General features: G+C 43.1%; 1 protein-coding gene across 3 annotated transcripts in view; it reads left to right on the top strand.

Moving 5' to 3' along the window:
• Positions 1 to 26,568, top strand: part of LOC136626007 (solute carrier family 22 member 15-like) — a 223,707-nt gene that overhangs the window by 9,335 nt on the left and 187,804 nt on the right. For all 3 annotated transcript variants that reach the window (XM_066600695.1, XM_066600693.1, XM_066600694.1), the window contains exons 2-3: positions 21,827 to 21,970; positions 23,455 to 23,587. In XM_066600695.1, coding sequence (XP_066456792.1) covers positions 21,827 to 21,970; positions 23,455 to 23,587 — 277 coding nt within the window. The remainder of the gene's footprint in view (positions 1 to 21,826; positions 21,971 to 23,454; positions 23,588 to 26,568) is intronic.

Here is a 26,568-nt window from a genome sequence, read left to right as displayed (position 1 = left end):
TTGCAGATGTGGTGGCGCACATGCGCTGTACATAAAATGCCGCGCCATCAGTAGGCGATTACGCGCATCCTGCGACCTTTCTCCAATGATGACTCTGGAAGGGCCGCGGCTTGGACAGCTTCCATTGACTTCATATTTAATTTTTTTTCCCTGTGAATGGAAAATCGCAATTGATTTCCGCTTGTGAGCAGGAAAAAAAAAATCGCTTTTCCATAGCATGCTTTAACCGGTATTTGCTAGGGATTTCGGAGGCAGATGCCCGCTCCGAATTCCGCAGTGTAAATTTCGTCCGTGTGCAGGCGGCCTAGTACAGATGTGTTGCAGTAAATATATCCATATCTGCCCAGAAGACAATATTACCAATGGATGCAAATACAGATCAAACCCTGATGACATAGGTATGCATCCTTATCAATCACTTTCTGTAGACTAGATTGGGCATTTTTTTCACACAATACACACAAAAGTTGGGCATGGCATTTTTAAAAATGCAACCATAAAAAATAAGCCCATGTACCACCCCATTCCCCCCTTTTTTTCCCCTGAATAATGTAATGTAATGTATTATATTTAACCCTTTCCAATCCACTGCCTGACGTCTAAAGACATTCTGATTGAAGGCTGTACAGCGCCGATGTTGGAAGACATCCGGCAGGGTATTCTTACTGTAGATTACTGGCTGCTCTGTTGGAGGCCCCTCCAGCATGTCCTATACCGCAGTACTGGCTCTAGCCAGCAGAGTGCACCATTGTATAATGGCAGAAAGAGAAAGCCCCCTAGAAACCCTGAAACCAAAATTGGATTGCAAAGGGTTAAGTTTGGAAAAGAAGGAAAATACAGATGTTTAGGACTACAAACCATATAATATTGTAAAACTGTACAATGCTAAGTATCCTGACATTTCAATAAAGATTTATTGAATATAAAAAAATTAAGCTCATGTAAATGGACCTACAGATTTACATTGGCTTATGGTCCGTGAAATATGAATAAATGCAGAAAAAAATACGCCATAATGTGATGTTGGTACTAGTGATGTACGATTGCAGATCACCGCTGAGTATCGCTCACTTCTTGCTCAGCACTCACATTCTATGTATACAATTGGCGGGGGGAGCGTTTAGACGCAGGGAAAAGTAAGCGAACCAGCGATTGATTTTTATATTGGTTGAAACTGCGTGACAAATGAAGAGTAAACAAGTAGTGCGCGATGGCTTCGCGTTTTGACACGATTGTCGCACATTTTCCTCAGTTTGAACTAATTTTATGCGACCATTGTTTTTGTGTAAATTGGCGTTTGGAAACCTTTAGGAAGCTAGTTTGATGACAGCTGGGTTGTAGTCAGACGGGGCGAACCGACGTGCAGTAAAACCGAACCGCTAAAATCGCATCGTTTTTTTGCCACAATTTTTTATGCAGTTGCGCTTTTGATACCTCCTAAATCACAACATTTGATTACACCTTTGTGGAAGTACGGCTTTGGCTGCTTAAGGCTGGATTCACACGAACGTATATCGGCTCGGTTTTCACGCCGAGCCGATATACGTCGTCCTCATCTGCAAGGGGGGGGGGGGGATAGAAGAGCCAGGAGCAGGAACTGAGCTCCCGCCCCCTCTCTGCCTCCTCTCCGCCCCTCTGTACTATTTGCAATGGGGAGAGGCGGGGCACGGGCGGGGCTAATTCTCAAAACTTAGCCCCACCTGGGTCCCGCCTCTTCCCATTGCAAATAGTGCAGAGGGATGGAGATGTCATAAGTATGTATGTTATAAGTGTGTATAAATATGCATGCCTCTTCAGATCCAATCCATTTAAGCCGGAAGAAGTACCCTGCGTTGGTACGAAAGCTCGCTATTATTACATCATGTATTTTTGTTAGCCATTAAAAGGTATCATATCTACAAGATTACGTCGTTGCTCTTGCTGAGAACAATCACATTTTGCTCTACTGGCTAACATGGTACCAGATCTTTGTTTTCATTTTCCTGCATTGAACACTGTTTAAATCCGTATCAGTATGTATTGTTTCACGAGCGGACTCTGTGTCATGGAAAAAGCTTTAGCACGTCATTCAGCTTCTGCATGGAATTCGTATCGGTGGCCGCATGTGGATTTACCCTATTGACTGGGGTAAATCCACACGAAAATTCGTGGCAGAGCTCTGAGATTCAGTCTTGAGTTTCTGCCACAGACTAAGGCGGGTACACACAAGCATATTTGTGTGCATTTTTTCGTGTAATATGCATAGAATAGAACTCACTGAATTCAATGGGATCATACACCTCTCCGTATTGTTTTGTGTGCATTTTGCGCACGTGCAAAAAAGCAGCAGCGTGCTCTACTTCTGTGTGCATTTCCGCAGCGGGGGTCCCCATAAAGGTTTGATGGTGACTAAATGCACACGTAAGGAAATGCGCAATTCTGCTGAAAAAAGAACATATATGGAACTCCTTAGACTAAATAGCCACGCCAGTGCAAAAAGTTCAGGACGGAAAAAACCCCCTCCATAATGAGAGATGAGCGAACGTGCTCGTTTAGAGCAATTACTCGATTTGAGCATCGCTTTTTTCGAGTAACTGCTAGGGATGAGCGAGTATACTCGCTAAGGCACTACTCGCTCGAGTAATGTGCCTTAGCCAAGTATCTCCCTGCTCGTCCCCTAAAGATTCGGGGGCCACCGCAGCTGACAGGTGAGTTGCGGGGGGGGAGCGGGGCAGAGCTTGCGGGAGAGAGGGGAGATCTCCCCTCCGTTCCTCCCTGCTCTCCCCTGCAGCTCCCCGCCCCGCGGCGGCCCCCGAATCTTTCGGGACGAGCGGGAAGATACTCGACTGAGGCACATTACTCGAGCGAGTAGTGCCTTAGCGAGTATACTCGCTCGTCCCTAGTAACTGCCTAATTGGGTGAAAAGATTCGGGGGCGCCAGGGGTGAGCTGGGGGTTTCAGGGGGAGTGGGGGGAAAAGAGAGACAGAGCTCCCCCCTGTTCCCCCACCGCTCCACCCTCGCCGCCCCCCCCCCCCCCCGAATCTTTTTGCCCGAGTAGGCAGTTACTCAAAAAAAGCGATGCTTGATCGAGTAATTGTCTTAAACGAGCACGTTAGCTCATCTCTATTCATAATGCTAATGTGTTGCGCTGAGGGGTGGCAATTGCATATACGCCCATCTGAAGCTGGTTGAAGTATCAGATCCGCCTTGGAAAAAACCTTATTGTAACATGTGGTGCCTTTTTTTTTTTTTGTTAAAGAAGAAAAAAACGGAAGAAATGCCCCAAAAATTAGCGCTTTCCAATATTCTAGAGGGGTTGCGGCTAACTTTTACCCACTTGTCAGCACTATATGTGCTCCTTTGTTACTCGGAGAACCCCTTCACGCAGATCACTCGTTTCTAGCGTCTCACATTGCAGGATTTCTCAAATCTCAGTCGATTTTATTGAGAATTCATCTTTTTATGAATGGATTCTGAATTGAATAGATGGATTTTTTTTTTGTCAATTTGCCCTGAAAGCCCCGTTCTCTGCCAGACTCTTCCACCATAGATTGGAAGCACGCTCTGCACTGAGAGGCGGGGTAGGAACAAAAGGCGCTGCTGCGACGGCACAGGATCCCTTCATAGAGTGTAATTTAATGCCATTCACTAAGCGTCTGTGGCTTCAGATGTGTTGCATTATGTTAAATGACGAATTGGCATTTTACAAGCATATTTTGGGTTCCTGATGGGAAAATGAAATCCATAATGGTATACACATAATAACGATGTGATGGATGTTCTCGCTGCAAGACGGGAAGGAATATTGTTAAAATGGATTAAAAGAATGAACTTTTTAAAAACACATTTACTATAATGCACAAAGGCTCGGCATCGTAGCTCGGATTTAGTAAACTTTTGTGTATCGCGGCGTTCTGTAGAAATGTCGCTATATTATATAAAGTCTGTGTTCTGCGCTTTCCATTATTCTGTATACATGGCTGACCTTTTAGTTCCCCTCTTTTGTTCCATTCTTTGTGAAGCAGTGAGGCCGAGGTGATTGCACTTGATTTTAAGTTGCTGATAAATGCTATTTTTTTTCGATTGGGGCGGTGTCACATTATGGGTAGTGAATGAGTGTAATAAGTACGGATTATCCCCAAAATTAAGGCTTTCTCTGGGTTATAGAAACCAATTTGTGCTTTGCTTTAACCCCTTGAGTGGCGGGTTTCTTACCACCCTGTCGTACCCACCAGGGCAGGTTTTTTAAATGGTCTAATCATTTAATTTCAATTAGGGGTGCATTCACACGACCGTATATCAGCTGGGTTTTTATGCCCAGCCGATATACGGCGTCCCTCTCTGAAGGGGGAGGAGGCTGGAAGAGCCAGGAGCAGTGCTCTGAGCTCCCGCCCCCTCTTCACCCCCTCTCTGCCCCTCTGCACTATTTGCAATGGGAGGAGGTGGAACAGGGGTGGGGATACGTTCCAGGAATTAGCTCCGCCCCGTCCTACCTCTCCTCATTGAAAATAGTGCAGGGGGTAGAGAGGAGGCATAGAGGGGGCGGGAGCTCAGAGCACTGCTCCTGGCTCTTCCAGCCTCCTCGCCCTGCAGAGAGAGACGCCGTATATCGGCCGGTGTAAAAACCCAGCCGATATACGGTCGTGTGAATGCACCCTAATTTTGCAGTTGCATTCCAAGAGCCATAACTTTTTCATTTTTCCATTGACACGGCCATATGAGGGCTTGTTTTTTGCGGGACAAGTAGTACTTTTTGATGGCATCATTTTTGGGTATATATAATGTATTGCATACCTTTTTGTAAAAAAATTTATAGGGAGATTGGGGGGGGGAAAAAAGAAATTCTGCCATTTGGTTTTAGGATTTCATTTTTACGACGTTCAGCGAGCAGAATAAATAGTGTGATAACGTTATTCTGAGTCAGCACGATCCCGGCAATAGCAAGTTTATATGTTTTTATTTTTTTGTTTGTTTTTTTTCTTTTATGTTTTGCTATTTTTATACATTCAAAACATTTTTTTCCTTAAAGGCTTGCTTTTCTGTGGCCACATTCCAAGAGCCGTATTCATTTTATTTTTCCATTGCCAGAGCTCTAGAAGGCCTTGTTTGTTGCAGGATGAACTCCAGTCTTCATTTATCTAATTTTTTTGGAACATGTAAAATTTTGATCGCTTTTTATTCCATTTTTTCTAGTGGCAAATTAGTACTAACGTAAACTACAGAACGTCTCGCAAAAAATGAGCCCTTACTTAAATACGTCGACGGAAAAATAAAAAAGTTATTGTGCGCAGAAGATGCACCAGAAAATACTAGAGCAAAAAAAAAAACTATACAAGTTTGGTATCGTAGTAATCATACTGACCCATGGAATAAAGTTATCATGTCGTTTTTGTTGCAGTTTGTGCGCCGTAGAAACAAGACGCACTGAAAGATGGCAGAATGTCATTTTTTTTTTTTCATTTTACTCCACTTAGAATTTTGTAAAAGTTTTTCAGTACATTATATGGTACATTAAATAGCACCATTGAAAAATACAACTCGTCCCGCAAAAAACAAGCCCTCCTACAGTGACGTCTATGAATAAATAAAGGAGTTATGATTTTTTAAACGGGGGGAGGAAAAAAAGAAAAGGAAGGGGGGAAAGAAAAAAAAGGGGTCGTGTCTTTAACGGGTTAAATAATGTACTAACTTCCTTTTTTGGGTCATTACGACGCAGGGATACCACATGTGTAATTTTGTTAATTTTTTACAAAGTAAAGGGAGACAAGTGTTTTTATTTCTAAAAAGTTTTTTAACTTTTACATGCTGCAGTGGAATAGACCGTGGCATGTAAAGGGTTAACACAGCAAAGATCAGAGGTTTTCTCCATTCTTCTGTGTAGAGCTGGTGCTTGGATATCCTCTGACAGCCAAGCGCCAGCTCTCCCTGCCACAGAGACCATCCGCTGGCTTCTGACAAGCCGATGGTCTCTATAGCAACCTGTAAACTAAGCAGTGCAGGACTTTGAAAATAGAAGCGGGAGATTGCCGGCAGATTGGCAATATCTTCCTGCTTCTGCTTCTGTTTTTCAAAGTCCTGCACTGCTCTGTGTGGGTCTGTGCAGGCAGAGCACACTGCTACAGCTTATGACATTGTGCTCTGCAGCTCCCATAGTGAAACATAGCCCGGAAATCTTCCGGGCTTTATCGCTATGGGCAGTGGATCTCGTCCCCGAAAATTTCCGGGCATGCCACTCAAGGGGTTAAAATTAGAGATGAGTGAGCCTACTTGGTAAGGCAGTTACTCGAGCAAGCATCGCTGTTCTCGAGTAACTGCTTAGTGATCTCCGAGCAGGCTCGGGTGGGCTGGGGTGAGGGAACTGATCGGGAGGAAGAGTGAGAGAGCAGTTGTATTTGTTTTGCATTTGTAAAGCAGCAAAAAAAGTCTTACCTCGTCTTATCCACTTCAGCTTGCAGCATATATTTCACAAGTAGGAGTATACTCACATACTTCATTGACCACTCGATCCGGTGGTATTTATACGTAATACAGATTCAAACAGCTGGGAACTTGAAGTGCCGTGAATAAAAAACTCCTTTTATTGTAATCCGTGCATATAAAAATCACAGGTCCAGAGGACTAGTTTCAGCTCTTCATGAGCCTTGATCACCTGTTGCCCACAAGGCTTATACTAGTGGGCTGTATTTGTGGTATGTGATCAACAAGACAACTGTTGGGTAGATTCACAACTGGCTGAGTGATCGTACTCAGAGTGGTCATATATGGCTGCTTATCCAAGTGGAATAATCTCTCAAGTGGGGTACCACAAGGCTCTGTCCTGTTCTCTGTGGTAATCAACATTTTTATAAATTATATAGAGGAATTGAGGGTAAATGGATCAAGTTTTCAGACAACACAAAGCTAGGAGGGATGGCTAACACTAGAGAAGAGAGAGGATTCAAAAAGATGTGGACAAGCTTGAACAGTGGGTGGGGACTAACAGAATGGTACTTAAGAAGAAGAAGAAAGGCAAAGTCCTACATCTGGGGAAGAAAGATAGGGAAAAATCCCACAAAGAATAGAAGGAATTGGGCTAAGCAGCAGCACGTGTGAAAAAGACTTGAGTATACTAATAGATCACAGACTGAACATGAGTCAACAATGTGATGCAGCAGCAAAAAAGGCAAACACAATTCTGGAATGTATTAAGAGAAGCAGAGAGTCTAAATCACATGAGGTAATTATCCTCCTCTATTCTTCCTTAGTCAGACCTCATCTGGAATACTGCGTCCAGTTCTCGGCATCCCACTTTAAAAAAGACATAGACAAACTGGAGCAAGTTCAGAGAAGATGGTGAGCGGTCTGCAAATCGTGTCCTATGAAGAACGGTTAAAGGATCTGAGAATGTTTAGCTTGCAAACAAGAAGGCTGAGAGGAAACTTAATAGCTGTCTACAAATATCTGAAGGGTTGTCACACTGCAGAGGGATCAGCCCTATTCTCATTTGCACAAGGAAAGACTAGAAGCAATGGGAGGGAGGAGACACAGATTAGATATTAGAAAACACTTTCTTGCAGTGAGGGTGATTAATGAGTGGGACAGGTTGCCACAGGAGGTGGTGAGTTCTAATTCAATGGAAGTCTTCAAAGAAAGACTGGAAAAATATCTGTCTGGGATGATTTAGTGAACACTGCACTGAGCAGGGGTTGGACCCGATGACCCTGGAGGTCCCTTCCAACTCTACTAGTCAATGATTCTATTTTTCAGTAAATTCGACTACTACTTCCGGCATTTTAAAAGCAGAAAACCTAGATGGCGCCCCCCCGTTGGTTGTGTAGACCGATATCTAACTCTCTTTTCTATTGTTACATAAGGTGAATAAAAAATGATCTTTGTTTTCTGTAGCCATATTGTTCTGATTCCTCACATCCCTTCTTCTCCTGGCTCCAGCCTGCTACCCGATCATCGGAGAGGCTTTGGTAGTGTAACGGGAAATATTTGACTGGATTTCATACATTGTTACCATCATGGTGCTTTTATCCATATCACACTATGGGATAATAGAGAGGAGAGCTCTGATTATAGCAGCTAGTTCATATGTGCTCACAAGCCTTCTTTTTTTTTTCTGCCCAGTGGAAATTTCCAGCCGTGAACACTGTCAGTTTTATATCTTTTGGGACGTACTGCTGAAACCTCAAGGGAGTGCTATAGCTGAACACAAAGGTCTGCTCTATAATCTCAATAAAATGGGAAAAAAAATAAAATCCTGCAGAGGAACAGTTAGCTTAAAGCAAGGATCAAACTGCCTGTTGTGTCTGACAATGCGGCGCTGTTTGTGGAACCGTTTATGGGAAGTTTTATCTCTGAGTTACAAAAACTAAGAGTAAGATAAAGCTTTATGGCCGTATCTGTGCTGTTCAATTTGCAGCCGATAAAATGCTGTAACTGCTTTCAACTGCATCCTACAATTGAATACCTCTAAGGAGCGGATTATGAACAAGTGGCCTGCCCCCAACTGCTGTTCTAGTGACCTGAACTCGCTGCAGCATAGGAATCCAGGAGGCTCAGAGTTCGGGTCAGGATGGGATGCACTTCTGGATTACAGTGGAATACAGATGGAATACAGTGGTGGGTCACCGGCTTAAGGCTACATGCTCTCTGGCATATTTTTGGGCTGTGTGTTGTCCTTGAAATTGTTGCGTTGCAAGACTCACAAAACTAGCGTGAATATGAAATCCATACACATGAGAGAGATTTTTTTTTTTCCCTCACTGCGATGCTGCAAGAAAAAAACATCGTGGCATGTTCTATTTTTTAAATTTATTTTCTTTTTTCGTGTTGCTCGGAACACATCGCCCATTGATTTTAATGGGACCTTAAAAACATTGCGTAGCTCTCGCATGCCGTGTGATGTGCATACAAGTACTATGCGATTTCTCCTCCATTGAAATCATTGGGAAACTCTTCTGATCTTCTATCACACCTAAAAACTCCCGCGAAAGGGTCAGAATTTCACTGAAGTAATGCAAAGCATTTTTGCCAGAAATTTTACTTGCGCATCTGCAGGTAAAACACACGTTGCCGAATTCTATATCGCGCTTCGCATATGTGTAGTTGGCCTTAAAGGGGTTCTGTCAGCAAAATGTACTGCCGCCCGGGTCAGTGGGCGATGCGTCACAAGTGAAACATCACTCCTAGCCTGGCCGCGTCCAACCTGTGATGTCCTCTTAGAGTCGACGGCGAGTGCACGTGTGTCCCCCTTCCAGGCGCGCTTGCGTAAACGAGGGAACAAATACAACGGGATTAGGTTAGTTTACTTTGTTTTAACTGTTTTCTTTGCACAGCTTAGAATGTACAGGGATGCGTGGCAGGATGCAGGGCACAGGTAAAAAAGAGCTTTTTGCTGACAGAACCGTTTTAAGGCTCATGCCCATGGGCATATGTGTAAAACAATGTGGTTCTCCAGCGGCGTCTTACAAACCCACAGCCCATACGCTTTGCTGGCAGAGACCACAAATGGGCTGAGTATGGCACTGCGCATGCCCGAGAATCTGAGGTCACAGACGTGCGCAGTGTGAGATATATATATATATTTTCCTTTTTATATACCTTGCTAACATACGTAGAGAAATGGAGCATGCTGCGATTTATTTCTCTCGCGTATGGATTTGCACTGTTCTCACGCTGGTGTGCATTGAACAATAGAAGTCCACTGACTTTCATTGCCTCCTTTCATCGTGTATCACATGTAATACATGGTGAAAAACCGCCCATGGTCATGAGCCCGTACCGTTCCACTGCTAGCTGATTGTCAGAGCACCTTGGAGACTAATTTGTTTATAGGTTTGGCTCTTTCTGCCCCTCTCCTAGACTTCTATAGAGAGAGCCACACACAAGTCTCCCTCTGCATTCTTCTCCATTAGGCGTAGTGACTGATCACGCTCCATCCAGCGTCTCCGGAATAGGACCTGTAGCCCAGGGCTACATTAATAGCATGTGTTAATGTCTGCGAAGTCCTCATCAGTTTGAATTTGCATATTTCTCTGTCTTTATCACTTTTAAAAAGTTCTTGGAGTGCCCAAACTTTTGGATTGATTTGACTGTGATCCAGTCCAAAGAAATGGTTCCTAACAGGTATATCAGCTTCTCTGTTGTTGTATCTGTGCAAATTCATCCAGGACTAGATGGGTCACGGCTTAATTAACTAAAAGTTTTGGTATTCTACAGACTTTTTAGAAATGTCTTAGAAAAATATGCAAATTCGAACGGCTGAGACTTTTCCAGCCCTGGGCTAGATGTCTTGTTACCTGGACACTTCAGCTAAATCAGCATTTACTGCCATTTCTTCATCCTCCCGTCTTCCCCTTTCATGTTATACAAAACCTAAAAGTCTTATAACTCTGGTTTATCATTTATTTAGATACTGTACTTTTCCTCCCATTTGTCATCCTGACTGTTTTAAATGTAAATTAATCACACTGAGTTTCTGTCCTGTTGCGTATATATTGTTCCCTCCGAGATAATTTGACTGCTGTCTGATGAAGAAGCATTAAGTAGCCTCCAAAGTTTGCAAGTATGATTCTTCTACCCTGTTTGTCCAAAAATAAGACCTACCTTGATTTTTCATGGAGGCCAGGAAAATATAAGCCCTACCCTAAAAATAAGCCCTAGCTGCATTACATAAAAAGAAAAAAAGGAATACATTACCCAGCAGGCTCGGCCTAGGTCCCTCCTGCTGCTCTCCGGAGCTTTGGTGCACTTCTTGCAGTCCTTGGCCGCCCACAGGGGGATCACTTCCTGGTTACGGGATTCATAAATCCCACTTCCAGGAAGCAATGGCTCTGATTGGCTGAGCAGCACTCAAGAACCAATCAATGCAGCACTGGATGAACCAATGCGATGGATGTGATTGGTTCTTCGACCACTACTCATCCAATCAACGTAGCGCTCAATGAACCAATCATAGCTATCGCGTTGTGGAGGCGAGATTTATAAATTGGCCAATCAATGCCGTGGCTCAGCACATCGGAGCTGCGGAGAGCAGTGGGAGGGACTTGGACCGAGCCTGCTAGGTAAGTATAATAAGACCTAATCACTCATTTGGGCCAAAAATTAAAGGAGATGTCCCGCGCCGAAACGGGTTTTTTTTTTTTTAAACCCCCCCCCCGTTCGGCGCGAGACAACCCCGATGCAGGGGTTAAAAAAACCACCCGCACAGCGCTTACCTGAATCCCGGCGGTCCGGTGACTTCAATACTTACCGCTGAAGATGGCCGCCGGGATCCTCTATCTTCGTGGACCGCAGCTCTTCTGTGCGGTCCACTGCCGATTCCAGCCTCCTGATTGGCTGGAATCGGCACGTGACAGGGCGGAGCTACACGGAGCTACACGGAGCCCCATAGAGAACAGCAGAAGACCCGGACTGCGCAAGCGCGGCTAATTTGGCCATCGGAGGCCAAAAATTAGTCGGCACCATGGAGACGAGGACGCTAGCAACGGAGCAGGTAAGTAAAAAACTTTTTATAACTTCTGTATGGCTCATAATTAATGCACAATGTATATTACAAAGTGCATTATTATGGCCATACAGAAGTGTATAACCCCACTTGCTGCCTCGGGACATCTCCTTTAATATAAGACAGGGACTTATTTTCAGGGAAACATGGTAGTTGGTCAACCAAGGTATCGCCTCTATAGTACTTTTGTCTCTTTTATACACGAATTTTTAACACTAATGCTACTACCAATGAAAAAATGACATAAATTTGCCAAAAGAACAAGCATAAGAACTTTGCAATATGTTCCTTCTACTTTAATGCATACAGCAATGTACATGACATGCATATAAGCTTGCTCTTTCTATAGATTGAGACTTATTTGGGGCTGCACATTTGACAGGCCATTACTTATGTTGGACATATTACTAGATTACATATGCAGTTGGCCAAAGTCTGCAGCCAGAAGCTCCCACTAAAGACCCTCCCCAAACTGCAGTTCTTGGGGTGCACTCTTCTGCCTTCTCAAATATTTGGTCAAGTAGGGGTACAGTGTGAAGGAGGACCTTCTTTCTTCTATTGAATCAGTGACCTCCTTTTATTTCTATGTCTGTGACTATAATATGCCCCTACAATAATAAATCTGTATGATAACCGTGGGTATTATTTGGCACCTAGTGGTCTTGTTCCCCCATTGCACCACAATCCCTTTTCCAGTGCCCTCTGTTTTGACCAAGGTGCACTACATATGTGTAGAGTTGTGGTTTTAATAGTCATTCAGTTTTTCCGTAATCCCTTTCTCTATCCCGGACCGCTGCTTGCGTGACCTCTGACCTTGTATAGTACAGCGTTGGCTTAGGATGTCATTCTTTGTTCCAGTGGAAGCTCATTATGGAAATAGGTTCATTGTTAATTGATTATCTAAAGATCAGAGGTGACGCTCTTAATTTGCGCTGTTTATTTTCCAAGCCCCGTAAATGTCATTTATTAAATTGTTCTGGATGGATTATTAATGACCTCTGTAATGGAGGTCAACCCTTTCCACGTAAGCTGAAGTACATGTTGTAATGTTATACCTGTCTGCTCCACAGTAACCTTTATTGGAAGTAATGTTTCCACTTCCTGATACGTTTCATACAAATATTAGGGGGCGTTCACATGCAAGGTTTTTTGGAAAAATTGGCACTGTAATTTTCAATGTTTTTTTGAGCCAATGCCAGGAAAGGGAAATATAAAGGCAGGTCTTATAATTCTCCTTCCTGCTGAATCGATTTCTGGACGTGGCTTGAAAAACTGTAGCTGTGTTTTGTTTTTTTAAAGGGGTATTCCAGTCTTTTTAAACTAATGACTTAGCCTCTAGATAGGTCATCAGTAGTTGATCGATGAGAATCGACCGCCTGGGACCCCTGTTCTTTAGCTGATTGTCCATCCCGCTGTCAGTGCCAGCAGGCCGGACTTCATCATCCGTGGTTCCAGCAGGAAGAGGGGGGTGCTGACTTCACTCCCTGTCCTGACCATTCGAGAAGTGTAAGTGACGCACGGTGCTCTCGTTGATTTCAATGGGAGTAAAGCCAACACTCGCACTTCCTACCATGACCACTGATGATGGCGTATGACCCGCTTTTTTAGTGCCAGCAAGTCAGACAATCAGCTGATGGACAGGGGTCCCAAGCGGCGGACTCTTGTCGGCAAACTACTGATGACTTGTCCAGAGGATATGTCATCAGTTCAATGGCACGAAATACCCCTTTAATGCTGTGTGTGAAATTACCATCACCCTTAGGCTGCCTGTCCATGGGCGATTGTTCATTGCGTTACCTGCGGCGGTAATCCGGCCGCGTGTAACACAGTGAATGCGTTCCATAGCGTCACTATGGAAAGTGCAGCTGCAGCGTCCACGAGCCGAGAATCATAGCCACTGAAGACTCTTGCTCCCCGGAGGCAGAATATCGCTGGTTGTTTTTATTTTTTTTTCTCTTTTGGCAATTTTTTTTTTTACCTAAAGAAACACCTACGGAAATACACCTGAAAAACTTCATTACCAGAGCATGATGCGATTTCTAAAAACACCATGGAGCCCCCACCCTCCCCAAGAAAAGCAGTAAGGCTAGTTTCACACGGGCGATCGTGATTTTACCGTGTCTTTGTTCCAACGATTTTTGAGCGTCAGCAATGTGTTTTTTGTTTTTTTTCGCATTGTTTTAAAATTGCGTGTTTTTTTTTATCGTAAAAAGGCAATAGGACTTTCTAATGTTGAAAAGAAGCTTCCATAGGGAAACATGGGAGATAAAAAAAAAAAAATCGCACATCGTAGAAAGATGTTCTCTTAACATCACATCAGTGAAAACATTGCAGATGGGTAGGAAACCATTGTAAATCATTGGTTTCCTAATCTGCTTTTCTACTGACTCTCGTATCAGGCGAAAATCTCACAATTTTCTCGTTTGTGTGAAACGACCCTCAATGCTTATTCAGACGGGTGTATATCAGTCGGGTTTTCATGCCTGGTCGATAAACGCTGCCCCTCTCTGCAAGGGGAGGAGGCGGGAGGGGACGGAAGCAGTGCACTGAGCTCCCACTCCACCCATACCACTTTTTGCAATGGGAGGGACGGTTGGGTTGGGGTGGGGGTGGGTGGGGACTTGGCTCCACCCCTCCCATTGCAAACCGGGGCGGAGAGTGGGCGTGAAACCCAGATCAGTATACGTCCGTCTGAATAAGCCCCAAGAGTGAAAAAAAAATGATACTGCAAAAACTGCAATGTTTTAAGGCTTTTTCTTAACATACAGCAAATCTTTGAACGCAGCTTTTTTCACTAGAAAATGTAACATTTCTGCAAAAAAGACTATGAAGCCGCTATTCTTGCAGACCGTGAAGCGGTATATGTAAGAATCTGGTATCAATAATTGCTCACTATGCATCTATGGAACCCAACAGCTTGATCTGTGACCCTCCCAGGGGCCTCTGGCTCACCTTCAAGTATATCCTCTACTCCCCCAACAAAAATATGAGGTATATATTTATGGAGCTAAATCAACAGAAAAGTTTTTTTTTTTTTTGTACCCTTTCAACTCAGGTGCCCCGATATGACAAGCTACAAGCATAGCCCAACCCCCCACCCCCACCACCACTTCTTGATCCTCCCCTTATGTGGTTTTCCCTACTGTCTTTATACTTGTTTGGTTCAGGTCTCTTCAGGCCGATTATATTTTGTTTCTGTAGGGGTTTATCTAATAAGGGAATAAAACTTAGAATTTAACTTTATTCTACTCTGTAAGGCCGGCTGCACACGAGCGTGACGGGCTCCGCCGCGGAATATTCCGTGGCTAAGCCCGTCACGGCGCCCCCCAGAGACCCCATACTTACCAGCGGATCCGGCATCTTCGCTCCCGCATGACGCCCCACCGCCGCCGCGTCACATGATACGCCCACCGCGTCACATGACGCGACCGGCTGTGTCACGTGACGCGCCGGCCGCGTCATATGACGCGGCGGCGGTAGGTGGGAAAGCGTTTTTTTTACGCTATCTTCCGCTGTGTTACAGCGGGAGAAAGAGTGAACGGACGGCTTCCATTGACTGCAATGGAAGCCGTCAGCGCGTACACCCACGGCAAATAGAGCATGCCGCGGGTGAGGATGGGTGAATTCACGGTGCGGAATTCCGCGGTGGAATTCTGCACTGTGTGCCCTGAGCTATTAGGTTCAATAGAACCTAATAGCTGTGGGCAACGCAGCGGATTTTCGCCGCGAATTACGCAGCGGAAATCCGTTCATGGGAAGGAGGCCTAAGAAGTAATACCTGAGATGTCATTTTGGGCATTTTGCCCAACTTTGTAACCCCCTGACTATTTAAATGAATGTAATATTGAAAGTCATGTTTAATATGTTCTGTTGACCTTTCCATAAAAACTAATAAAAACTTTGTTAACCAAAAAGACTATGACGCCGGGCTTGGGATGCTTTCACATATAAGGTATTTAAAAAAAAGAAATAAAAAAAATAATAAACTTTTTTTACTTTAATATTTAGTGTAAAAGAAAGTGTTGGTTTCCTATACAACCTGTCACAAAAAATTGCTTACTTTGCCGTTTTTTTTTTTCTCCCCCCCCCCCCTGTATTTGTATGTACTTACCTATGGATGATGTAGTCCACTGTGTGAAATACAGTGCTATACGCTCCAGCCCCACAGGCTGCGTCCAGATACGGCTCTTCTATAGCATAATTACACATCAAAAGTGCGGTCAGAAAACCTTGTGAATTTTGCTGCACAATGCTGCTACAGGGGGAAGCACACGGTTTTAGTGTACTTCTTCTGTACAAGCTGCCCGGCTGAAAGCTCACAGTAAACTTTATGCGGCTTTCAGAGAGTATTTGGAACAGCATAGGAACAGAAGCGCCATCAGGGGGCGCAGCCATACTATGATGTGAATAGAGCCCTAACAAGCCCCCCCCCCCTCCCCTTTCACCACTCTCTTTAGCGCTAGGAGCCAACTGACCTATTTTCCTGCTAAATTCGAGGACTGAATTGTAAGCCTGGCTTCACACGGGCGTAAGCATATTTACGTATGCATTTTTGAGATGGGTGTTGCGTTTTTGTGCAAGCATGCCCCCATTGATTTCAGTGGCCGATTAAGTTTTTAGTCTTGTGCTATTTTCGTGCACAATACGCATGAAAATGGGACCTGCGTAAATTTTGCACGCGTAATACTCAGCAAGATGCGTTCCCTTGAATAAGTCCTAAATGACGTGTCAGTACCATGGATGCCAGCACTACAGATGCCACCATGGAGCAGGGTCATAGTCTGAACTGTAATTAATAAAGTACATTTCTGTAAGAATTTATGGTGTTTTTCTACCAAGTCCCCCGAAATCCTCCCGAAGCCATTTAGCTGACTCGGAGCCGTAAACCGTTCCTCTCCAGTCCAGACACATTTTTGGTTATTCTATTGCTCGGTGCCTGAGCTCATAAGAGCAATTATTAGTATGCTATATGAAGAGACAGCGTATGGTCTGATGGGATAATGTGAATGTGACATGAGTTTCGAGAAATGACAGGCTGGTGGAGGTGACATGTTTAAGCGATGAACACTTATTATGGAATATTCCTCTAGAACATGTTCTGCGCCATAATATGAATGCCAATCAACTTTTATGAGACGTCGATCGGAGAAATTAATTTACTTTCTGCAAAGAACTAGGATGAAAATTAGACTGGCTGCACGAAATGGGATATTCTAAGCTTTCCGAAAGGCATCTGCCACAGTAGAAATACCTTACGTTACGGGAACACTAATCCGAAAATGCTAATTATTTTTATGAAACAGTTGCTCACTACATTCCCATGAAAGAGAATACATGCAGAATGCCAGCTTTTCTAATATAAAGTATGCTTAATCCAGCATTTGTAGTAGCTGTCTGGTATCTGATTATTAAACAATTTTTTTTCTATTTTTATTGCCCACTTGAAATTAAAAAATAGATTAACTCTCTTTTTTATAGAATTATTACAGAAAAACAGTTGGCCGTGCGATTATCAAGTCTCCCTTTCACCTGTACAGATTACCGTACTCAATCTGTATTCGTTGGTAAAACCCATCTTTAGATAAAGACAGATTATCAGTGCACTGAGGGATGAGGTTACAGCTGCTACTCCTAGAAGTCTGTGGAGTAGATAGAAGGAGATTCTAGACAAACAGATGCTGCTGAAGGCTGTAGTAAGTATTTCACCTTATCCCAGTTACACTGCTCAGTACTGCTGTAGCAGGACACCAGATGGTGCCTAACTTGGTCACTAATGCGACAAACACTTTGCAAATGGCGACAAGACTTATAAATCCTATTGCCATTTGTGACAAACCCTTGCTTATGCAGTCTACCACCAGGCTGCCATTCATGAATATTGGCTCTGAATCTAGCAGACGTCCTATTGCCCTGCCCCCTGATGCACACTCTGCCAGTATCTGTAGACTTGGGGCTGCTGAGCCTCTTTTGGCCCATTCCCTTCAGCGCTGGCCACTGACAAGTATGCATTATGAGCATAGCTGAGCACATCTACTGTGTCGCAGTACTTGAGGGGAGGTGAGCTGTGCAGTTTGGTGGCTGTCGAGTGTTACTGCAGATGGTGGTTGCCTGTCCAATTGAAGGGGAGTAGGGGGAGCCTCTGGATATCATTATACCTATGGGAGAGGAGTCCTCTCTGGATGTAATTATACCTGGGTGCAGGGGGGGGGGTGTTTGAGTGTGATTTTTCTACCTCTGGAGAGGAGGAGGAGCCGGAGGATGTGATTAGCAGTTAATCTACCGGTAGTCTAAAATGGCTATTCTAATTTAATATTAGCTGTAAGAACTATAAAAGGAGGAATCTGGAGGAGAGAGATGCACTAAATAAGGCTTATTTTTGTAGCATTAATTATATATGTATTTAATTTCAACATCTAAAAAAATTAATTTGGCTCCTAAATTTTCTTTTTTTTTTTTTTTCGTCGTGTGTGTGTGTGTGTGTGTGTGTGTGTGTGTGTGTGTGTGTGTTACAGAGAGATAAATAAGAGCTCTTCTTTTTTTTATTTTCATGTGTGCAATGAATGGGAAACATCATAGCAGCTAGTCTACACCCACCAGCTCAAAGAAAACTGGTGATCAGTGCAGGATGTAAGCCATGTAATGGCCAGATATAGTATTATATCTCATTTACACACAGAAGCTTATTCTGAAGGGTCATCAGATATGATCGGTCCTCTTTTAAAGAAAGAAATGAAGAGTCTGGCCTTAGACCGCCCTTCACACAAGCGTATGCATATTTGCGAGCGCGTAGCATTTTTCGCTGAATGAACAATGCTTTTTTTGAACGCGCATCATTGTATTATACTTAACTTTTTGCACTCGCAAGGCATGTTCATTTACGTGCGTCACACAAAAATGTACCGATTGAATCGGCTAATTAGTCTGAGTTCCAGATCTGTTCTTTTACCAGCAGATCGCGTATCTCCTTGAATATTGTGTGCAGATTTGCGCACCTCCTATTAACTTTCGTGTACAAATGTCAGGAAAATAGACCATGCTGTTTTTTTTGCGCAACCGGAATGTGCAGGTAAATATGAGCATGTGAATGAACCCACTGAAATCAATGGGTTCTGTTCTCTGCGTGCGTAAATACGTCTGTGTGAATCTATTATACTGACTCTTTTCCCAAACTGACTGCATATTCAATGTGGTAGGTTTGCTTTAATTTGTCTTTGTGTGAAGCTACTCTGTAACAAAATTTAAGTATATTTCCAAATGTTGCTAAGAAGTCATGATTGACTTTTTTGGATAGCAGGATGTGCTTATTGTATAGTTATTCACACTTGGTCATTATGGAGGTTATTATAATGTGAGTGCCTTCCTAGAAGTGCTATCATTTTTCTCTTGAGTTTTTCATTGTGAACCACGTTGACTTGTAAGTGCCAGTTAGCCGCAAGTCATAGGCCAGCTAATGAGGCACAATGCCTCCAGCTGCAAACTACCACTGATGGAAAATGTCCTATCCACATAATAAATGCATAAACTGCAAGTGAAAGGACCAGCGCTTTAGCACTACAAATCTTACTTTATAGGATAAGCCTTGTAAAGACAGTACACAGATTTAGTGCACTCTGCTGTTCGGTGTACTGTGACTACTTGGGGATTTGTCACCTCACTGGGGCTGCCAACTCCGGGTAAGGTGATTGGCACACGAAGGGAGTTACTCAAACCCCTTTTCTAACATTTCTTCAGCCAGTTTCATTCACATACGACTGCTCACACAACCGAGCAGGGTCTAAAGCCTAGGGCTGCCTGGCCACTCACTAAACATAGGGGCCAGGCCTCCTACCAACACCCTAAATGGAACCTATGGCTCATTCCAGTGGCTCCCACAGGCTTTTTAGCATAATCCTGTTGTTTTTTTGTTTTTTTTTTCCGTCTGGAAGCCATTTCTGAGAGGTTCACACCTGCTTTAAAGAGCCCTCCCTCGTACACTATAATTGGCCTAATTGGCCAGCTCACAGACTGGGAAATCCTTCTTTGCTGCAATGACTATCTGTAATGTGTGTACTTTGACCCCCTAGTAAAGTAAATATGCCATTCTGCCACAGTACATACACTACTCCGGGTCATACAGAGCAGTGTATGTTGCTAAGGTGTAATTTGTATTATTAAAGTAACCTCGTTGGTTTTGGTACAAAATTCTGTCCTGGAACCGCAGGACTAGGGGGTGTTTGTTGGCTGCCGTTGCACTTCTCTGCCCGCCCTCCCTCCCTCTGTTCCGCTGGTTCTGGATTCCATTTTCGGCCATCCAACATTCTTCAGATTACCTACTCCCACAGTGCATTGCTAGTGTTAGATTACTGATGCTCTATATTGGCTCTCTGATTGGCCAAAGCTGCTTCTGTGATCAGCCAGTCTGAGAGCAGTACATACTGTGCATATAGTTAGAAAATTGCTGCAGCCATGCTGGATGACCAAAGATTAGGCCCAGAAATGGTGGACTAGAAGGGCAGTAGAGAAGAACAAGTGCAGGTTCTAGACCCTGCTCCTGTCCCAGAACTGAACTTTGTGCCGAAAACAGAGGGTTGCTTTAAAACACTTGATCAGCTTTAAACTATTGATGGTCTTTCTTCAGGATAGGCCATCAGCAGTAGATCAGCCCCCGAGGACCCCTGTTGATCAGTGGTTCACCTGTGCGCTTATGCTCCATTCCCAGTGGAGTGGCCCAGCTTGGTATGACAGGCAGAGTTCACTTCAATTCACTGAAGGTAGGCCATCAATAATTTAAAGCTGGGCTACCCCTCAAAGTCTCAAATGCTGTTAGTTTATATGGCTCTGGGGTTTAATTACAGGAATAAACAATAAAAACTAGCAAATGGTGACATAAGTGATAGACTAGTACAGGAAGAGAGAAGACCCTGCTCCCAATAACTGATAGTCTATGAGGGAAGAGGCAGTAGGTAGGAGCTCCTTATACAGTGTAGTGGAGACTGGTTATTGTAGTTTTCAGGCTTTTCTGAAGAGGAGCGTTGTCGAGTTGCTTTTAAAAAGTAACTGCACTTTCAACTTACTTTTGACATGTCATGGAGACCTATCAAAAGTTTTGATCAGTTAAGACCCTGCTGCTGAGACCCCCACGGATTTTCAGAAAGAGGGGGCTGCAGCGCTCACCCGAGTGCTTTGTCTCCTCGACTATCTCTGTTGCTCTTCGGATCCTATTCTATTGACCTCTGTGCTGGCTGCTTTCAGCTGTCTTCTTCAGACCCCCGCAGATCTAGGGGAGACATGTCAAAAGTTAGTTGAAAGTGTAGATACTCTTTTAAAAGTTTGACTGGTGGATCACTTTTCCTATGGGAACCTATGATTTCTCGGCTGCACCAGCTGGAGAACTTCTTTTAAATGTTTCTAAAATCTAGGGAATAAGGATAAAGAAGTTTTAAGTTGATGGTTTTAACATTAGCAGTTTTTCAGGTCGGCAGCCACATTCACTAAAGTTTTAATTGCTTCTAGAATTAACAGGATTTTTAATGCTTAATCAGTTCATTTCAATCCAAATGAAACATGCGACATTTCTAGCAAATATAAAACTAATTACTGTGGGGAAAGTACTTTTCATGAGCAACTTTTTTCTTTTCCATATGGCTGACTATCTCCGAGCACCGTAGCTGGTTCGTTATGTATGTATCTGCTCGGAGCGTTTCCCCTCACCAGCTCCTATACAGCTCAGGGCTCTCTTCACATCATGTTAATGGCTGATGTATATTCTACCAGATCTGGAGGAAGCTTATGATTTATCCTACAGCATGTGAATACAATGCCCACAGGCTTCCATTGTGGAACAAAAAAATGGATATTCTGCAATACTTTTTTTTTTTTTCTTTAAACTTCCTACCGTTTCATGCTATAGGGTAGTCGACTCCGCTATGCCATCTTTTTTAAAAATTTTTTTATTATATTGGTATGCTGGCTTGACTGAGGCTGAAAAGACTCCCTTTTTGGTCTGTAATGAAGCTCTGTAGTTTAGCTTGATGTGTATACTTGGAACGTTTTCTGACATGCATGCTAAACAGACTCTGCAGATGTGATGTGAACGCAGCCTTTTACACAACTTTCTTGTACAAAAACACTAAGTTGGAAAGAGGTAAAGAAAACTTTCCTTACCGTGAAAGTTACCTTGGACATGGAAATACTTTGTAGAAATGGAAAAAATGCTACAAAGAAGTAAAACCTGGTATTTGCCATATTTCTCAATTTATGGCAAAAATGTACATTTTGAAATTTTGTTAACCAAAGGTCGAACTGTTTTAAATACCGGGTGGTGTATGATATTAACTGAAAATGATTTAGTATGGTATTGTTGTTCCTTTTAGGTTTATGTGGCTTGTCAGTCCATGCTGATTGTCATCGTAGGAGCCATCCCGGAGTATCATATTGACATAGAAGATGCAACTGCTGACAGAGATGTTGTAAAGCGCGTTCACTTTGCCGACAATTTCACTTCCATAGTATCGGAGGCAAGTATTTATTCTTTTATGCATTTCACGCTCTGTGCATTTTGTGATTCTTTTTGGTAAGCCAAGGTGGGCATGGTTTCGCTGCATGCAGCCAGCTGTGCCATGTGTCCTTTGGCTGGAACAAATGGGGTGGCATTGAGCTCTGCTGCATGCCTGTGGCCCTGACCATTAGCCCTCACACCCCCTATTCCCCCTTATTTCTATGAAAATAAAATGGAACAATGCTTCTACAGCGCCACCTATTGGAAGGCAGCATTCCTGCAAGTCAATATCAGACCTTTTTAACAAGCCATGTAACAATGACTGAGGATATAAGCCAAAGCCAGAATCTTATTCAGAAGGAAAAGATCAACCATGCACAAAAAGACTGTTTCAAAGTTTTTGTCTCTTATCAGTGTGCCGTAGAAAGGCCTATGATGTGGCTCAGAAAGGATATAGTTTCTCCCTCGGGAGAGCACCTAGCGTGGAGACTTATAAGGCTATGTATGCTCCATTGGGAGGTTTATGCAAATGCAAAACTGGAACTATGCCACTATGGCACCATCTATTGGAAGCCAACATTCCTGTAAGTCAATGCAAGAATGCTGCCTTCCAATAGGTGGTTCTGTAGTGGTATTGTTCCATCTTTGTATTTGCATATTTTCCAGAGGAGAATGCATGGACTTATAAGTCTCCTTGCTAGGTGCTCTCCCGAAGGAGAAACTATACCCTTCCTGACCCTCCAGTTTAGGGGTGCATTAAAGTGGGATTCTCACAGGCCGCATGCGCAGTGGCTATTTTGTTGAATCCCCGGTCTACCCCTTTAATTTTCCTTCTTAGGCACCAAAAAACTTGTCTAGAGTAAAGGGGTAAATAGAAGACTGGTAGCAAGGGGTAGGAGGGGGATGCTGTTAACCATCCACATTCAGTGAGTGAGATTATGTGCGTAGGGAGGGGCATCTGACTGCTCAGAGCCGGTTGCAAAGTGTTTGTTCGCCTCCCCCCCCCCCCCCCCCCCCCCCGAAGAGCCTACCTGCTTTGAGAAATCATAATTACTATGTATATTTTATTTTTTTGTTATGCTAGATAGACTTTAATTGTCTATTTCACTAGGGCTTTTAAAGGGTAAAAAATGGATATTGACAGAATAATGCAAGGCTAGACAAATTACTATAGACTTCTCGAGCCAATTAGTCTTTAACAGACACAAGTTTGACAGTTTTAGTAGTCAGATTACAGTAGAAAATAACCCAAAGGGTCTAGCGCCAGCAGAAAGTTTCTAGATGCAGTGGCTACCTGGTTTCTGGGATTTCGGGACATAAGTTTGCTCATTTTATGGGAGTCGATGACCTTTTTAGATCTGTTTTCTGAGAAACAGAAGCGACGGCGAGAACAGACAGAGATTGAGAGTTTGATAGTGTAAGGCCTGAGGTCCTTTATTAGCACAGAGTAAATTAAATTCATGCTTGGGATTTATCCAAAATGTTTATATTTTCTTTTTATAGTGGTACTTAATTCAGCATGAAGCATACAAGGTCAATCTGGCATCTTCATTATTATTTGCCGGTCTCCTTATTGGGAACATTTTGTTTGGACCATTGTCGGATAAACTAGGAAGGAAGCCGGTATATTTAACGGGTAAGTGAAATTGTGGATGAGTAGGTTTTATTTTTAACACTTTTGGTATTCACTCAGGTAATACAAAGACCTATTGATGTCAATTTACTATATATGCAATGATATGAGATGGGTCCTCCAGCTGGAGCGCCACTCTCTGCTGCGAATCTCTGTTCTGACTAAAGGTACTACTACACTCGGCGACTATTGGCCGAATAATTGAGCGGAGGAGTGAATTCAAACAATGGTTGTTCAGTGTAATAATGACCACCGACAGGGCGACAAACAATACTTTGCTATTCGGTTTGTTTCAGTTTACCAAAAACGGTCACTCGTTGATCAAAAATAGTCCGGTGTAAAGTCTGTCGTTCGTACTTGAACAACCTGTGAATGAATTTGCATGGAGATCCCCCTCTATAAACAAGATCCCGGCAAGCAACTAATGAATAAACAACTTTTCTGAGCGACTACTTGCTCCCTGTAAAGAACTAACTTTTAATTAAACCTATAGTATATGCCTAATATACAAAGGCGCACAACCCATTTGGTGTGATGGACCTTGTCATGCTTGGTAGCTTCATAGTCCTACAAAAAGGTGAATATGAAAAGATGGCTATTGGGACAACAGATGTTCATAGTCGTAGAATTGACTTGTCCAGGGAGGTGGCTGGTAATGGCTTATCTCCTTCTTATTAATTGCTCAACTCCAAATAGCCCTTGATGGCCCATAGACCTCGAATGGTGTCCCTGGGCCCCGATGACGATGCACACATTGCCGGAGTCATTCAGATTTTATTAACAAAGTTTATAACCTTGGGGATGTTTCTTAATAACTTTAGGTAAACTTTGCAGGTGATTACTTAAGTCACTGAAAGTTTACTTGACGGATTTCTTTCTTTAATGTCCACTTGTGCTGTAACGTTCTATGCTATTTCATGCAGCAAATCCTGTAACTTATGTGCAACCTATGCGCTGTACAGCGCCCCTGATGGCAAGGGGTGGACATGCCATATGTGTTATTAAATTAGGAGTTAAAAACTAAAGGCCCATTTACACAGGGCGAGTGTCTGGCAAATGATGCCCGACACTTGTCCCTGTGTCTCCGCGCTCCCATGCTCTTGCACGGGAGCTAGCAGAGCTGGCTGGGTCACTGAGCAGCCAGCGGGGGGCGGGGCAGTGCAGGAGATTTCTCTCCTCTCGCTCCCTCACGCCCCCCTCCATTGAGATACACAGCGGTCGTTCGCTACTAAACGATCAGCGATGAGCTTCTATGCTGCATCTTAACTGCAAGGGCCTTATGTTGTGTGTGCCAACCCTTATCTATGGTGTAGTTATAATGGTTTAGAAGTTTGTTAACTTGGTATGGATATTTTTAATTGTTTCCCCTTCCTTTCCCTGGGGACTGTGTGTTTTTTTTTTTTTTTTTTTTTTTTTTAATGTAATTTTTGAGTACCTAATAGTTTTGTGGGTCCTTTTCTCAATCAGATCACATTTAAGAGGTTGCGCTCCTTCTTATCCACCGATTACAATTATTGGTCTATTGGTACAGCACTCCTGAGTTTTCTGCAAGGGCCTTATGTTGTGTGTGCCAACCCTTATCTATGGTGTAGTTATAATGGTTTAGAAGTTTGTTAACTTGGTATGGATATTTTTAATTGTTTCCCCTTCCTTTCCCTGGGGACTGTGTGTTTTTTTTTTTTTTTGGTTTTTTTTAATGTAATTTTTGAGTACCTAATAGTTTTGTGGGTCCTTTTCTCAATCAGATCACATTTAAGAGGTTGCGCTCCTTCTTATCCACCGATTACAATTATTGGTCTATTGGTACAGCACTCCTGAGTTTTCTGGAGAGCCATAAATGATATTGTGCATGGCAAGAGCCACATTAGCACCAAACTGCAGCTGAAATCAAAGATCCCATATATTGTTCATACATTGGGTAAAAGGAAAAAGGTTTGGTACCGTGTTAGCCAGTAGAGCAAAATGTGATTGTTCCCAGCAAGAGAAACCAAGTAATCTTGTAGATACAATACATTTTAATGGGTAACAAAAATACATGATGATATAGCGAGCTTTCGGAACTCTCAGTTCTTCCTCAGGCATAATGAATATATATATAATGTGTGTGTGTGTATAAACAAAAATTACATACTAGAACAGGATGAGTAGAGAAATAAATAAATCCATAAATAGTCCACTGATAAAGATGTGAAGGTTTTATGGTCTCTGAATTGGTGTTAAGCCCCATTTACATGCGATAATTATTGCTCAGAATTCATCCAGACGACGGCTTTTGAATGATAGCCGCTGCATGTAAATGTGCGCCCATCGTGAACTTACCGTGCACTCTTCGTTCATCGCTGACTTCAAGTCAGCATAAAATACTTTGTCCCGATAACAGGAATGGCATGCTGTGTTCTCTGCAGGCAGCGCTGAGGGCATTGTATGTAGCCAGAAGCTCGCAGCAGAACAAAGCAGATGTATTTAGAGAACAGACCATCCACTCTTCTCCAAATACATGCAAAGATGCTAGATAGCTACTAATGGGCTAATTAGCCGATTAGTTACTAATGCAAAATGATCGCTCAAAACTGTTTGTTTCTGATGAATTTAAGTGCGTCATCAGGCAAAGTGTTGTCTGTGCTATAGATTTCTTATACTTCCCAGTCACGCATGAACTCTCAAAGAATTTAGGCCTCTGTTGAAAGTTTTAAAAGTTGTTATAAATTTCTACTCCCAAATTCTATGGCTTTGTGGATTTCAAAAGGACATTTTGAAGTCAGGGCTACCATCCCACCTTAATTGATGACCAAATCGCCAAAGTCACCAAGATACCCAGAAATCAACTACTCCAGTACAGAGAGAAGGAGAGAAGAGATTGTGTACCTCTAGTAGTGACCTACAGTCAACAGCTAGAGGTACTAAGGATAACCGCAAAAAAAACCCATCATACCCTACACAAGGATGACCATCTGAAAACCATATTCCTGGACCCTCCCCTACTA

This window comes from Eleutherodactylus coqui, chromosome 4, assembly GCF_035609145.1.
Source record: "Eleutherodactylus coqui strain aEleCoq1 chromosome 4, aEleCoq1.hap1, whole genome shotgun sequence".
NCBI classification, from domain to species: Eukaryota; Metazoa; Chordata; class Amphibia; order Anura; family Eleutherodactylidae; genus Eleutherodactylus; species Eleutherodactylus coqui.
The sequence above is the reverse complement of the archived record's forward strand: the minus strand, read 5'-3'. Positions and strand labels throughout refer to the sequence as shown.